At 35.3% G+C, this 13493-nt stretch overlaps 2 protein-coding genes across 4 annotated transcripts; both read left to right on the top strand.

Annotated features, from left to right (window-relative positions):
- Nucleotides 1–2453: 2453 nt before the first annotated feature.
- LOC149391310 (RING/U-box superfamily protein) lies at nucleotides 2454–6720 on the top strand. 3 transcript variants are annotated; one of them, XR_016300231.1, is made up of 4 exons: nucleotides 2454–2594; nucleotides 4522–5764; nucleotides 6262–6309; nucleotides 6415–6720. XR_016300231.1 is itself a non-coding variant. In XM_089620554.1 (4 exons), the coding sequence occupies exon 2, from the start codon at nucleotides 4647–4649 to the stop codon at nucleotides 5754–5756; it is 1110 nt and encodes a 369-aa protein (XP_089476680.1). In that variant the 5' UTR covers nucleotides 2454–2594; nucleotides 4522–4646; the 3' UTR covers nucleotides 5757–5764; nucleotides 6262–6301; nucleotides 6415–6720. The 3 variants fall into 3 exon arrangements, 2 of the variants coding, with proteins under 2 accessions (XP_089476680.1, XP_089476681.1); XM_089620554.1 differs by having other exon boundaries at nucleotides 6262–6301; XM_089620555.1 differs by lacking the exon at nucleotides 6262–6309.
- A 3443-nt stretch (nucleotides 6721–10163) lies between these two features.
- On the top strand, nucleotides 10164–13035 carry LOC149391309 (putative choline kinase 3). Its single transcript, XM_089619123.1, has 8 exons — nucleotides 10164–10374; nucleotides 10731–11098; nucleotides 11633–11754; nucleotides 11859–12054; nucleotides 12137–12254; nucleotides 12343–12390; nucleotides 12541–12641; nucleotides 12744–13035. The coding sequence occupies exons 1-8, from the start codon at nucleotides 10209–10211 to the stop codon at nucleotides 12843–12845; spliced, it is 1221 nt and encodes a 406-aa protein (XP_089475249.1). The 5' UTR covers nucleotides 10164–10208; the 3' UTR covers nucleotides 12846–13035.
- Nucleotides 13036–13493: the final 458 nt, after the last annotated feature.

Below are 13493 nucleotides of genomic sequence, written 5' to 3'. Positions count from 1 at the left end.
TCCTCCTTGTTAGCGTGTTTGTCTGTGCATTGCCGGTGGAGTCTGTGCATTGGTCGGTGATGGTGATGCAGTTTGTGGTGATTATTAAGCTGTTGAAGTGAAGATACGATTTATTCATGAATATTCATTTGATGTTTTATTTAGGGGTGAAATTGGATAAGTTCGGTTCGGTTATTGACATTTTTAGTATCCGAATCCGAATTTTCGGTTTTTAAAAACTCGGTCCAGTATCCGGTCCAATTTAGATTAAAACCGAAATTCGGTTATCCGAATATTCGGTTATCTGTTTTTTTAAATTCAGTATCCAGTCCAGTATCCAATTTTTAAAATTCGGTTATCCAATTTGTAAAATTTTAGATCTAGTTTAATATCCAGATTTATAAAAGGGCATTGTTGCGAAATAGCCAAAATGAAACTATGAAATTTGTTTTTAGCCTATGTTTCACAAATTTTAGGGAAATAGCCAACATGATTATGTGGCAATAATTAATGTCTTATTTACCCTTATTTATTAATAAATTCGTCATTTTCTCTCTCATATTTTTTTCCTACAATTTTTTTACATAAAAACTTCAAAAAACCAAATCTATCTCATATGAACTCGAAATTGAGTGATTCCAAATCATACGGATTCGTGACGCCGAGATCTTCAAAAATAGATCCATTGTGTTTGATGAAAAATAATGTTTAATACCATAGATGTAGAAAAATCTACCTTAAATATGGAAATAACGGAAATTTTTTGAAATTATAAAACAAAATGGAAATGTAAATATGATGCATTAAACATAATTTTTCATCAAACACATTGGGTCTATTTTTGAAGATATCGACGCCACGAATTTGTAGTATTTGAAATCACTCAATTTCGAGTTCGTATGAGAAAGATACAAATTTTTGAAGTTTTGATGCAAAAAAAATTATTTGAAAAAAAATAGGAGAGAGAAAGTGACGAATTTATTAATAAATAAGGGCAAATCAGACCTTAATTATTGCCAGATAAGTCATTTGACTATATCCCTAAAAATTGTCAAACATAGGCTAGATCCAAAATCACATGTTTAAAGTAGTCTAGTTAGTTACAAATCTCTTTATAAAATGGATATCCAGTTTTTAAAATCCAAATCCGGTTTGTAAAAATTCAAAAAAACGAGTACAAACAACTCTTATAAAGCTCTAAAATGACAATACATAATCTAAAACTGAGTAAAAAAATAAAATTTAAAAGGACACTCGTCTCCAACTACCTACACATGTAAATATCATAATATAAATAAAAAAAAATTAGGAAAATAGCCATATTAAACATTTGACTTTGCTAAATAGCCAACGTTTGGTAAATTTTAAGTAAATAGCCACTTTTATACGTAAATCTTAGATAAATAGTCAACGTTTGGTATATGAAAGTGGTTATTTACATAAGATTTACGTCTGAAAGTGACTATTTTCCAAAGATTTACCAAATGTTGGCTATTTAACAATGTCAAACGTTTAAGTTGGCTATTTTTCTAATAGACCATAATATAAAATTAAAATTACAACCCTAATGATCATAATAAACCATACAACAATTGAATTTGTATGTTACCTTTATAGATCACATAATGAAATTGTAGTAACAGTAGGAGCTGATATATGAGAAGTTTTTTTTTTTTTTTTTTTTTTTTTTCAATATATATTTATTTTTAATTAAAAAAAAATCAGTTAAATAACCGATATCCAGATTTTCCCAAAATCAAATCCGATATCCGGTCCAGTTTTGTAAACCGGATCGGTTACCCGAATCCGAATTTCGGTTCGCTGATGTGGCTCCAAATTTCGGTTTCGGTTCGGTTTGGATATCGATTTTATTCGATTTTCGGTTCGGTTTTGTACAGCCCTAGTTTTATTGATGAAGAAAATCAGGAACATTTTAAAAAAAAATGATGCTTTGTTTGATGATAAAAATTGATTTTTTTTCTTCATATTTTAGGTCGAATTTTTACCAAAATAAAAAGACGAAAATAACTTTTCGATATTTTCCATTACTTGTGTTTAAAAAACGAATATAAGATATTTTGTACATATAAATCAGTTTTCTCTTCAAATAACCATCTTTAAAAATGAGTTAAAATTAAAAATAATAGAAAAATCTTACAAGACTATGCCACTTAAAATGTTAGATTCGTAAGCTAACAAACTTTTTCAAGTATGTTTAAAATCTAGCTCCACATAGAGAGAAATGAGGGAAAATTCAATAAAAAGGAATCGAGGGAAAATCAAATGCTCCGCTTGACCCGAAGCAATAGACCATTTAGCGAGAAATATACTCAGCCCGGACCCGGCTGGGAAATGCAAGTATTGGATTGGGAGCTGCGAGGTTAGGACTGTCCGATCTTCACCCATTCGCTCTTTGATCTGACGTTCTAGAATAATCCACGTATTCATTTCTTAAATAGACAGCCATTGATCGTTTTTCACCCCAACCAAAATCTCTCTCTCTCTCTCTCTCTTTCTCTTAATATTACACATACACATATTCTATTCGTCCTCCTCTATCCATCCCCGCCTATCTCCGACGAAATTCGGCGAAGCTCGGCCGCGATTCATCTCAGGTTCGTTCTGTCATTACCTTCGTTCATTTCGGCGTTGCCTTTTTATAATTTTGAAGGAAAGTGAATGGTCGATCGGGAACTTTTCTTCAAGACGATCAATATCGGATTAAGTGGTGAATTTCAATTATCTATGTTCTAATCTATAATTTTCCAATGATTTTTATTTTTTCCCGATCCGTGCTACTGCTAATTTTGTTTTTCAATCCCAACCCTAGTTGTTAGCCTTGGTTATCATTTTTTGTTTTCCTTTGCGGTCTAATAATTTGCTGAGGAAATGTATTTCAGCTCTGTATGTTTACTTTCGCATTAATGCCAAGGGTTTGTGAGAAAAAAAATCAAACTCGTACCGTAAGTTTTGGAGTGGTTAGGACATCGATTGATGGCGTGTTTTCTTCAATAAATTATCTTTGGTAACATTTTAGTGCAATCTACGTTGGTTGTTCGATTGTAATTTCTTAGAGTCGGTCTGGAAAGGCGGTCAATGTCGAATTGTACTGAATTTGGATTATTTATGTCTCAATCTATGATAGTCCAATAGTGTTTTTTTTAATGTTTTCCGACTCTGTGCTACTGATAACTTGGTCTTCCAATCCTAACCTTAGTTGTCAGCCTTAGTTTTGACTTTTTTGCTTTCTATTGCGGTCTGATATTTTGCTGAAGAAATAGATTCCAGTTCTGTATATTTGCTTTCACATGAGTGCCAAGGGGGTTGTAAGGAATAATCAAGTGAGCACACGCACAGTAAGTTTTGGAGGGTTGGGACATTGATTAATGCCATATTTTCTTAAAGAAATATCTTTGGTAGTTTCTGAGTGGAATCTACTTTGATGGTTCTATTGTTTTTCTTAGAGTTGGTCTGGGAAGAAATATAGAATCATGTGTTTAAAGTGTATATTGATTTATAGTTGATAGAAATATCATAACTAAACACGACAGTCACTGTGAGGCAGTTAATTCGCTCTAAGCATCTTAAGTCCAAGGTTGAGTGTGTTAAACGAGTTAAGGGAAGTGGAGGGGAAGTTTTCATTTTGAGTGGAGTGTGTTTTCAAGAAAAATTTTGTAAACTGAAAAAGGGAAGATTGTTGGCAATCTTATTGTCTAACTGTTATATTATAGTTAGGAACCATATTTAGTCAACACATACTCACCCGATGAAATCATGCGATAATTGTCCAGAGATGGTTGCTTTTTTTTTTTTTTCCAAATTCTCTACCAGCTAGTTTCATTTTTATTCTATGGTAGACTTTTGTATCGTCCAATTTTTTTTTCTTTCTTTCTATTCTGCATCAGCTAGCTAGTTTCATTTTTATTTTATGGTAGACTTCTGTATCGAAAAAAATCGCATTTGTTAACGCCTTAACGGTACCTCTGAGATAGGCTAGCACTCAAATAGACCTGGTAGTGCACTGAAGTGCAGAAAATGTGTGTAACTGCAGCTTAATCATTATAGATTGTATTATTATGGTCAAAGATTGTTCGTCATATATAGATTGTTTGTTTCATACTCATTATTTTGCGAAGCTGCATTGATGTTTGATCTGTTAGCTTACTGATATTGCATTTAGAGGGAAAATAATTACACGCTGCATTGACATCGAAGATTTAAGAATATAAGTATCACATCATGCTTAAAAGAAAGTCAGTTCTGTCACTTTGTTTAATAGACTAGAAATCAATACTTCGTCTGGTTTGTACTTTGTCGCACTGTTAAACTTCCCTAATAACTTGTTAGTAATAAGCCTTTTTCAATTTACTTTACTGGAGTAAAAAAATCCACCAAGAGTTACACTTGCTAGTTTACCCATAACATTGTGTCTAAATTCCTAATTGTATGAAAATAATGAGATTAATATGATTCTCTTCAACTTGCTAACAATTGGAAACTATTTTTCGGTCTCCTATCTAAGCGATGAGCTCTGTTTTGTAGGTGAAGAAAGCAAAAGATCTAAAGCGGTCACTCAAATTCCGTGCCAGTGGGTGTACAAGCTCTGCAAATTCTATCAGGCCCATCTAATTTCTGTCTCTATCGTTTCCTTTGATTCCTCAAACGATATGTCATCTTCTGGTGGAAACTTTGGCGGGGGTGGCGCTGCATCCCAACTCTACTTCTGCCATGAGTGCAATCGCACCATAAACCTGTCCCCCTCTCCAACCTCGGATCTAATCTGCCCTGTATGCGGTGGTGGCTTTATTGAAGAAATGGATAACCCGGACCCCACTCCCAACCCAAGCTCCGCTTCCGTATTCTCGTTTTCATCTGAAGGTTCTCCTTTTGGTGCTAGTGGGTTTCCTCTCATGTTCACAACTTCCTCTACGGGTCACGGTGGAGGCGGTTCAATTCCTGACGAACTTTCAGCCTTATTTGGCGGTGGACCCGACCGAGCGTCCTCACTTCAGGACCCAGAAGTGTTCAACCCCGTAGCATTCCTCCAAAACTACTTGCAGACCCTAAGGGCCAACGGTGCCAATGTTCAGTTTGTGATCGATGGAAACCCCGGGGACCCCGCCGGGTTCCGTGTCCCCACCAATCTAAACCTCGGGGACTACTTCTTCGGCCCGGGCCTCGAGCAGTTGATCCAACATCTGGCGGAGAATGACCCGAACCGTTATGGGACGCCTCCGGCGTCGAAGTCTGCAGTGGAAGGACTTCCGGTGATTACGATTTCCGAGCAATTACTGGGTTCGGACTCTTCCCAGTGCGCAGTGTGCAAGGACACTTTTGAACTCGGCGAGGAGGCTAAGCAGATGCCATGCAAGCACATTTACCATTCGGATTGTATTATTCCGTGGTTGGAGTTGCACAACTCTTGCCCTGTCTGTCGCTACGAGTTACCGACTGATGATCCCGAGTACGAGCAGAGAGCTCGTGATGACGCGGCCCCAAACTCGGCCAATCAAAGTCAGCCAGCTAGCGGTGGTTTTAGCTTCTCTGTCGGGGGCGGTGTGGGTGGTCAAGGCAGTGAAAGCGGAAGCGAAGAGGCTTCTGGAGAAAATCCTCCGACACCACGCTCTGTGGAAAGGAGGTTTACTATCTCGCTGCCGAGGCTGTTCAGTGCGTTTGGTGGCTCGAGTTCGGAGACGAGTAATGCTGGGAATCGTGATGGGGAAAGCAGGGGAAATCAGAACTCTGGATCAGAGCCACGGCAAGAAGATCTTGATTAAGAATACTGGTAATTAACTGCAACCTCGAAGTTCTCACTCACTTTCTTGGTTTTGCTTCTAGCTTTATATACTCGAAATTTGTCTTTGCTTACTTTAATTCTTGCAACATTATCTGCAAGTGAAGGTTTCAAATTCTAAGAAACGAATTCATGGATTAGTTTTTCTTCCTTGCATAGCCGAAGCTTGCTTACATTGCATAATGTTAAGGGTAGGCCTTGAGTGACATGGAATAAATTGGATTTGGTTGCGATTTCTTCTGTTTTTAGTTTGTTACATGTCAATTTTTGTGATGAGAATGAGAGTGAGATTTTACGCACAATCTCAAGCTCAGAGGAAAATAATAGTATCTTACGTGTATCTGCTTAATTGCGTTGGACTAGCAACCAAGTTTATGATATATGAGAGAGTTGAAACTAGAAAGGCTAGTTTAGAGACCAAACATTTTCACTTGCATGCATATATATACACATCTAATACGGCTTTGCATTACGTCTCGTTTCACCAGAAATTTTGCCTCCCTTTTGGTGGAGTTTTCAACACCCAAGGTATGCAGGTATTTATTTACACACGCAGACAAAAGAAAAAAAAAATCTTTGGTAAGTGTAGCTTTTTTCAGCAAATCTCTACAATTTTATAAATCATGAATGTATTGATGCAGGTTAAAGCAACACTTGGTTATGGGTTTTGAAGATATAAAAGTGGATACACCAAAACACTTGTAAAAATCCCGGTATCGGTGTGGGATTTTCCTTCACCTTGGAGTGTTGCATAATTAGAAGCAGCAAGTACAGTTTTTACATGGGCAGACTAGACATTATATGTTTCAATTCAACGTGCAAATATAACTGGAGAGGTTTTTTTTTTGTTCCTATCTTTTGGGATTGCCGTCATACCTCCTTTTATTACATTTTAAAGTCTCATTTTAGATAAAATTTATTCAGTTCTGTTCTGTATTGAACTGTCATTCTCTTTTCTCTCCTCTTTTTTATTTTCTTTGCTCCTGTGATCCAAAATGATCTCCATAGTTTAATTGTCATATCTCCATAGTTTGATTGTGAGGGTCTGATTTTGAGGTGGCGTTGTGAGCTGTACTTTTCCAAACCCCAAAAACTTCCATCTATCTAATTGGCTAACTGGCCATGAACTACGGAATTCTGGTTCTTTCCGTCACTCTGCACTTCTATGGAACTTTCAATTCGGTGATGATTAGATGTGGAAATTCCATTTCCGCCTAGGGTGCGAATAGACCATTTCTGTTCCAGTTCTTTTCAACACTATTCTTTCTCATTTTTTTATTTATTTATATTTTTTTTAGTATATTTGGACCGTTGGAATCTAATGGTCCAGAGTAATCTACAACCGAAACTGAATATTTCTATTGGTGGACCGGATATTTTCACTTTCATACATATAGAATTTGTGGTGACTGGAAGGACGGAAGAAGACAGAACAGGAAGTACCATATAGCATTTCGGTGTCCCATAGTGGCGATTTCCATCCACTGAAAAAATGAAGATAGTCGTATACAGTAACTCTTTAATTGAAAATATATATAGCAAAATATCAGAGTTATTTGGTGTCTGACTCACAGTTCACACACACCGTTAAGAGCGCACGAACTGTTTGATTGAACAACATCTTCATTTAGAGAGGGAGCGAATCTCTCGTTCTTTCTCTTGTTCTTTTTTTTTTTTTTTTTTTTTTTTTTTTTTTTTTTTAATTTTTAAAAACTATAAGCAGACATGTTTTAAAGTATGTGAGGTGGTTGGTTAATGGATGTCAATATCCAATTAAAGTGGAAGAAAGTAATAGCACTAAAAGAGGGATTATTGCATACTTTTAAAATTGTCATCAATATTCCGCGATCATAAGCGACATAAAGGGTTATTCTTGAGTTGAACCATAATAGGTCGTGTTTTATTTATTTATTTATTTTTAAACATATCTATCATTCTCTTAATTTTACAGGCTTGTTCTTATTGGACTTGAGAAGCAATATCTTGCTATTATTCTTGCCTTCCTGTATTATCAGGTGAGAAATGTGGCATTAATTTATGGAACGAATAGTTTTTGAACCTGAAAAATATTAAACTCGAATGTTTACCAAACATAAGATCATTTTTGTTATAGAACACTATTAGATTATATATATTTAGCTTTTGCTCTTAGTGGAGATTGAACCCACAATCTCCACTTCGAAGATGGTGCGTAATTACCAACTAGACTATGTTAAGTACATAGTAGGTGAATTTTATATTATTTGCACACCAATAACACCTCCACGTGTGGATTTTCTTCACACGAACTTCCAATATGTTTTTTTATATATATAATTCAACATACCTCATCTTTTTATATATGAGTATCTGAATTTTAAGGTCAAAATATTTTTATCTAAAATACAAATTTGTGTATTGTTGGTGTAAAACTTCGCCCCTTATGACAAAATTCATGTTGAGTCTCAACGCGATTGGTCTCGCGACCCAAGCATATTGGACTAGTCTTGACCATGTTCAGACCGTATTAGATGAACTAAACGAGACCAACCTAAGATCATGTCGTTAAAGACTCCAACTCACATGTCGCAGCTCAGTGTGGGCAATAGGCCTGGAGACAAATTTAACAAGCTACTCAAATTCTCGAAAACCAATTAAACGTATCTTCCACAACCGTCTCTCTCATTTCCGATCGATAAGGTACACGTGTTGCGAGCTGAATGAAAAATATCAATTCAATGGTGACATGTATTTTGTAGTATATAGAGCTCGAAGGTCAAGATGGAGGCTATGAATAGAACAGGCATACCACAAAAATTAATACTTTTCATATATTTAAGAATCTTTCATTCTATTTCTCAATGTAAGGTCTGAGGTGTACTCTCAAATGTACTTTCTTTAGTATAGTAAAAGCTTCCTTTTACTGATTACAAACTTCTTCTGTATCATGAGCAAATTGAACTTAAAACGAAAATTAACGGATCAAAATCGGACTTTAACTTTTTTAAAGCTCGAGATTGTTGAGGTGAATTTTGATATCACATCTATAATTTTGCTATTCTATTATATATAGTATAAATTTAAGATGGTTGTGCGTAAGTTTTTTCAAATTTATCTTATCCTATTTGGACGTTTTCTGTATTTTTCAAATGTTCATATATACTCGCGCCGTTCCATTATCATCCAAGCCCCATTATGAAAATCCAAGTTCCAAACCATAAACTGGTAAAGTTTGTGACTAAATTAACATTAGTAAAAAGTTGTACTAAACCTTTATTAATTAGGCGTAACATTTGTAAGACAAAATACTCATATGAATAACACAAGTGCAACATATTATGGCCGCTAAAAAAAATCGGTGAAATCGTAAATCAGAATGAATCATTGATTTTTAGACCAACGATTCGATTTTAAATGATTCAAAATTTCACTGCTCCGGTCCAGTTTCGAATTTTTTTAACCGCGGTCTAAACCAGACCGGACCGATTAGTATTTAAAAAAAAATACATATGTAAACACAACACAAAAGTTTTAACTTCATTTAAAATACATTTTTAATATTATATATCTCATAATTATGCTTATCTGAGAAATAAACATATTGGTGATGAATAAAGCTCTATTAAAATTGAAGGTAAATTATGTTTTAAACTTCTTTGATCACTTGAATTTTGAATGGAAAAAAAAGAGTTTGTGTTGTTTATATGACCAAATGAGTTTGATCACTTCTTTGAGCCCAGGTATTATGAAGGTAATTACTTTATCTCGATCGCTGTTTATTTTTTTTTACTCTTAAGGTCCATGACTTAATTTGACCTACATATTTAAGTTATGAATTAATTTTTCGACTTAAAAAGTCACAGTTCAATAAAACAAAGTTTATTGCGTCCGTGTCGTAATTTAAATTGACTTATTATTTTGATAAGAAAACGACGCTGTACAAATCTAAATCTAAAATAAATAATACAATTTGCAAATTTCAAAAAATAAGAGATACTCAAATGAAATAAAAAGAGAAACAACTAATATTAATATAATAGTTTAGGGAGTAGGGACTGCAAAAAGAGAGGGACAAAATAAAGTGAAAAATAAACATAGATATGACTTGCGTTGCATGTTTCAAGAAAATCAAGGAAAAGCCTGTCAGACACCTCATCTTGCCAATGGCCCGTTAGTTGACCCCCGATCTTTGAGGCTTTTTGGTACCATTTTCATTGAGATCTCTTTACATTAATTCCATCGGCACTATTTCATAGGATTTCCATTACCACGTTATTGTGTGAAAATCGTTGATTTTAACAGCCCCGCAAAATACCCGCGTGAACACGTAACTGACACGTATTCCCGGGTAAACGTATTATAATTGCACAGAAAAGAAATTATGGGTTCTTTAGTCCTAATTTCCAATTTATTTAGTTCATTTCCTAGTGGGCCCAGAAAGGAATTCGCTGTTTGCATGCGAAAGTCTATAAATTCAAAGATCTTCGATCATCATCTTCATCATCAAATCCCTCGCTTGGCTCTGAAAAGATACAGCCTTTTTTCAAAGTCGTCGACTTTTTTCTCTCGCTTCAAAGCCAGTTCTAGTTTCAACCCTCGCTCAACCTTCTTTCAGTCTTTGGGTAATTTCTATATCCCCTCTCTCATCTGGGTTTTATTTTATTCTCATCTGGGTTCGTCTACTGTTTCATTTTTTTTATCGACTTTATTGTATGTTATTCGAGACAATCAAAAGTGGGTCGAAAATACGAATCCACCTCTTTTCAATATCCTTTTGTAACCTTCAAGATTCAAAAAAAGGAAGAAGAACAAGAAGACCGAGTCTATTTTTTTTTTTTTTCATTCTTGGAGATGAATTTCTTTATTTATTTATTTATTTTTAAACGCGGTATTATACAGTGAAAGTAGGTAATAATTATGATATAGGGTTGAATTAACAAAAGCAATTACGAATTGTGTTGTTGGAATCGTTGCTCAGTGAGAGAGGAATCAGGAATGGCAATAAAGATAAACGGGCATGTGAAAGGGAGTGTTTCAGAGGAATTGGAGAGCATAATAAAGTCTGTGGCTTCTCATTACGGCGACGAGCTCGATGACGTGGAACCCCTTTACTTGGTTCCCCTGAAAGGCGCTATGACGAACGAGGTCTATCAGATCACTTGGCCCACCAAACACGGAGGCTTTCCTCGGAAAGTTCTGGTTCGGGTCTACGGCGAAGGAGTCGAGGTCTTCTTCGACAGAGACAACGAGATCAGGACCTTCGAGTACGTCTCGAAGCACGGCCAAGGTCCCAGGCTTCTCGGCCGATTCACCCAAGGGAGGATCGAAGAGTTCATTCACGCCAGAGTGAGTCAAATTAATGTTGCTTTTTTTTTATTAGAGAAGAAGTTATGTAGTTGCTTTAGATTAGAACCCATTTTTTTTTAAATCAAATCAGGGAAAGCACAGTGGCCTTAGAATCTTGACTGTATTCTTGTGTCCTTTCAAGAAAAAGAATTGGAAAAAAGAAAAAAAAAATTCCTTTTGTTTCAATTATATCCGGACAAACTAGATTCTTGTGTGAAAAGCAAGGTTTTTTCTGTCTTTATGCCAACACAGTGAAAATTCACACACTTGAAAGTTGAAACACAAGAAATGCTTTACTTTCTGTTCTCTGTCATGAACTGATAAATTTGTTGACTGGGAAATTCAATGAATTGCATCCTTCAATTCGTTGTACTCATTTGGAGGACAGATCTTGGTGAGAAAAGAAGTCAAATTTTGCATTATGATTTTTTTTTTTTTTTTTTATAAGACTAAGGTATCATATGTTTTTAGTTTGCTGTGCTTGCAATCCTTGTAAATTGATTTTTTTTTTTTCGAATTTGTTGAGGATTTCAGACACTTTCTGCTGCTGATCTCCGTGATTCTGAGATATCCGCTCTTATCGCTGCAAAAATGAGAGACTTCCACACCATCAAAATGCCATTTCAGAAAGATGTTCATCTTTGGAAAACAATTAGGTACCACGCTATGTACAAAAAGATTCAACATCCTCATCAACGAAGTATTTCCTTCTTTTTTGAATAGTGAATTTATATATTCTTTTTAATTTTTTTAAAACCAGGAAATGGCTTGTCACGGCCAAGTCTCTGTGCTCCGCAAAAGACGCAAAAGAGTTCGGCTTGGAAACTCTAGACAAGGAAATCGCAATGTTGGAGAAAGAACTGCCACATGAGAGTCAGGAAATCGGTTTCTGTCACAACGATCTGCAATACGGTAACATAATGATGGACGAAGAAACAAGAGCTATCACTCTAATTGTAGGTCTTTAAATACACACGTGCGTACATGTTTCATAAATTAGATGCGTTGGAATATAATGTAACTTGAATATTTTTCCAGGATTATGAGTACGCGAGTTACAATCCCATCGCATACGACATTGCTAATCACTTCTGCGAAATGGTAGCGGATTACCATTCCGACACTCCTCATATTTTGGACTATAACAAGTATCCTGGTAAAACAAAATGGCCTCTTAGTAAAAAAAATAATTCCAGCTAATATTTTAGATCCTGACTATGGGCATTTTTTTTTTCTTTCAATAGATTTGGAGGAGCGCCGCAGATTTGTTGTTGCATATCTGAGCTCCACAGGTTAGCCCGCCCCTCCCTTTTTTTTTTTTTTCTGTTTCATTATGTTTTTTTTTTTCATGATCTTGATTGACATTGATAAATGTTCTCTTTTTTCATTTTTTGAATTTCTGGTTCGAAAATATAGACACTGATAAATGTGTGTCTGTGCAGGAAAAGAAACGTGTGACGCGGAAGCGGACGAGCTTCTGAACGATGCGGAGCGATACACTCTGGCAAACCATATGTTTTGGGGCTTATGGGGAATCATTTCGGTGAGCGATTCAATTCAAACCCCTTTCTCAGTTCATGTGTGGGAAAAAAAGAAAATTAATATATATATATATATATATATATATATATATTTGTTTGTGCAGGACTACGTGAACAACATCGATTTCGACTACATGGAATACGCGAGGCAGAGGTTTCGGCAGTATAGGCTGAGAAAGAAAGAGCTATTGGGATGCTCAAAATGAATTTCCTGCTACTTTGATGAATTTTCACGTTTTATTTTTTGTTGCTTATAAATGTTGCCATTTACAGTGGTGTTTATAGCTTATGATGATAATATAGATGTTTGGAGGGAGATATAAACTCCGTTGTAAATACAACTCATTTGTCCGTCTTTTATTGCTTTGTGTTGTTGACTGTAAATTCTTTGGTTCACTCTTTTGGTATATTTCCTTGCATTGGATCCACCTTTTCTTTTTTGTGGGTGGAAAAACAAAAGATGACAGAATTGTGTATATTTAGTTCGACTAGCATCCATAACAAGTTTGCTTCAAACTCATGGATTTGTTTGAATGTGAAATAATAATATTCTTTATCTTTGTTTTTTTTTTTTTCTTGCTCTCAGGTCTTCTAACGTTTAGTGGTTAGATATTAGAAGAAGGGGTCCAAACTTGGGACATTAAATATCATAGGTCGGTGCGACTTTTGAATAGTTTAGTAGTGATTATTATTATTTTCTTTTTAGATCTTATCTTATTCTTATCCACTTCAATAGTTCGAAAAAAAAAAGAGCATCATCATATGGGTGATTGGAAAACTATATAACATTCAAAAGCAGAATAATTAATTTGTAACCGACAAACCAGATTACTTAATGATATATGTCTTTTACT

Source organism: Urtica dioica, chromosome 7 (genome assembly GCF_054948205.1).
Source record: "Urtica dioica subsp. dioica isolate 48M chromosome 7, U.dioica_male_clone48M_v1_H2, whole genome shotgun sequence".
Taxonomy (NCBI): domain Eukaryota; kingdom Viridiplantae; phylum Streptophyta; class Magnoliopsida; order Rosales; family Urticaceae; genus Urtica; species Urtica dioica.
Note: the sequence above shows the minus strand (reverse complement) of the source record. Positions and strands in the feature narration are given on the sequence as shown.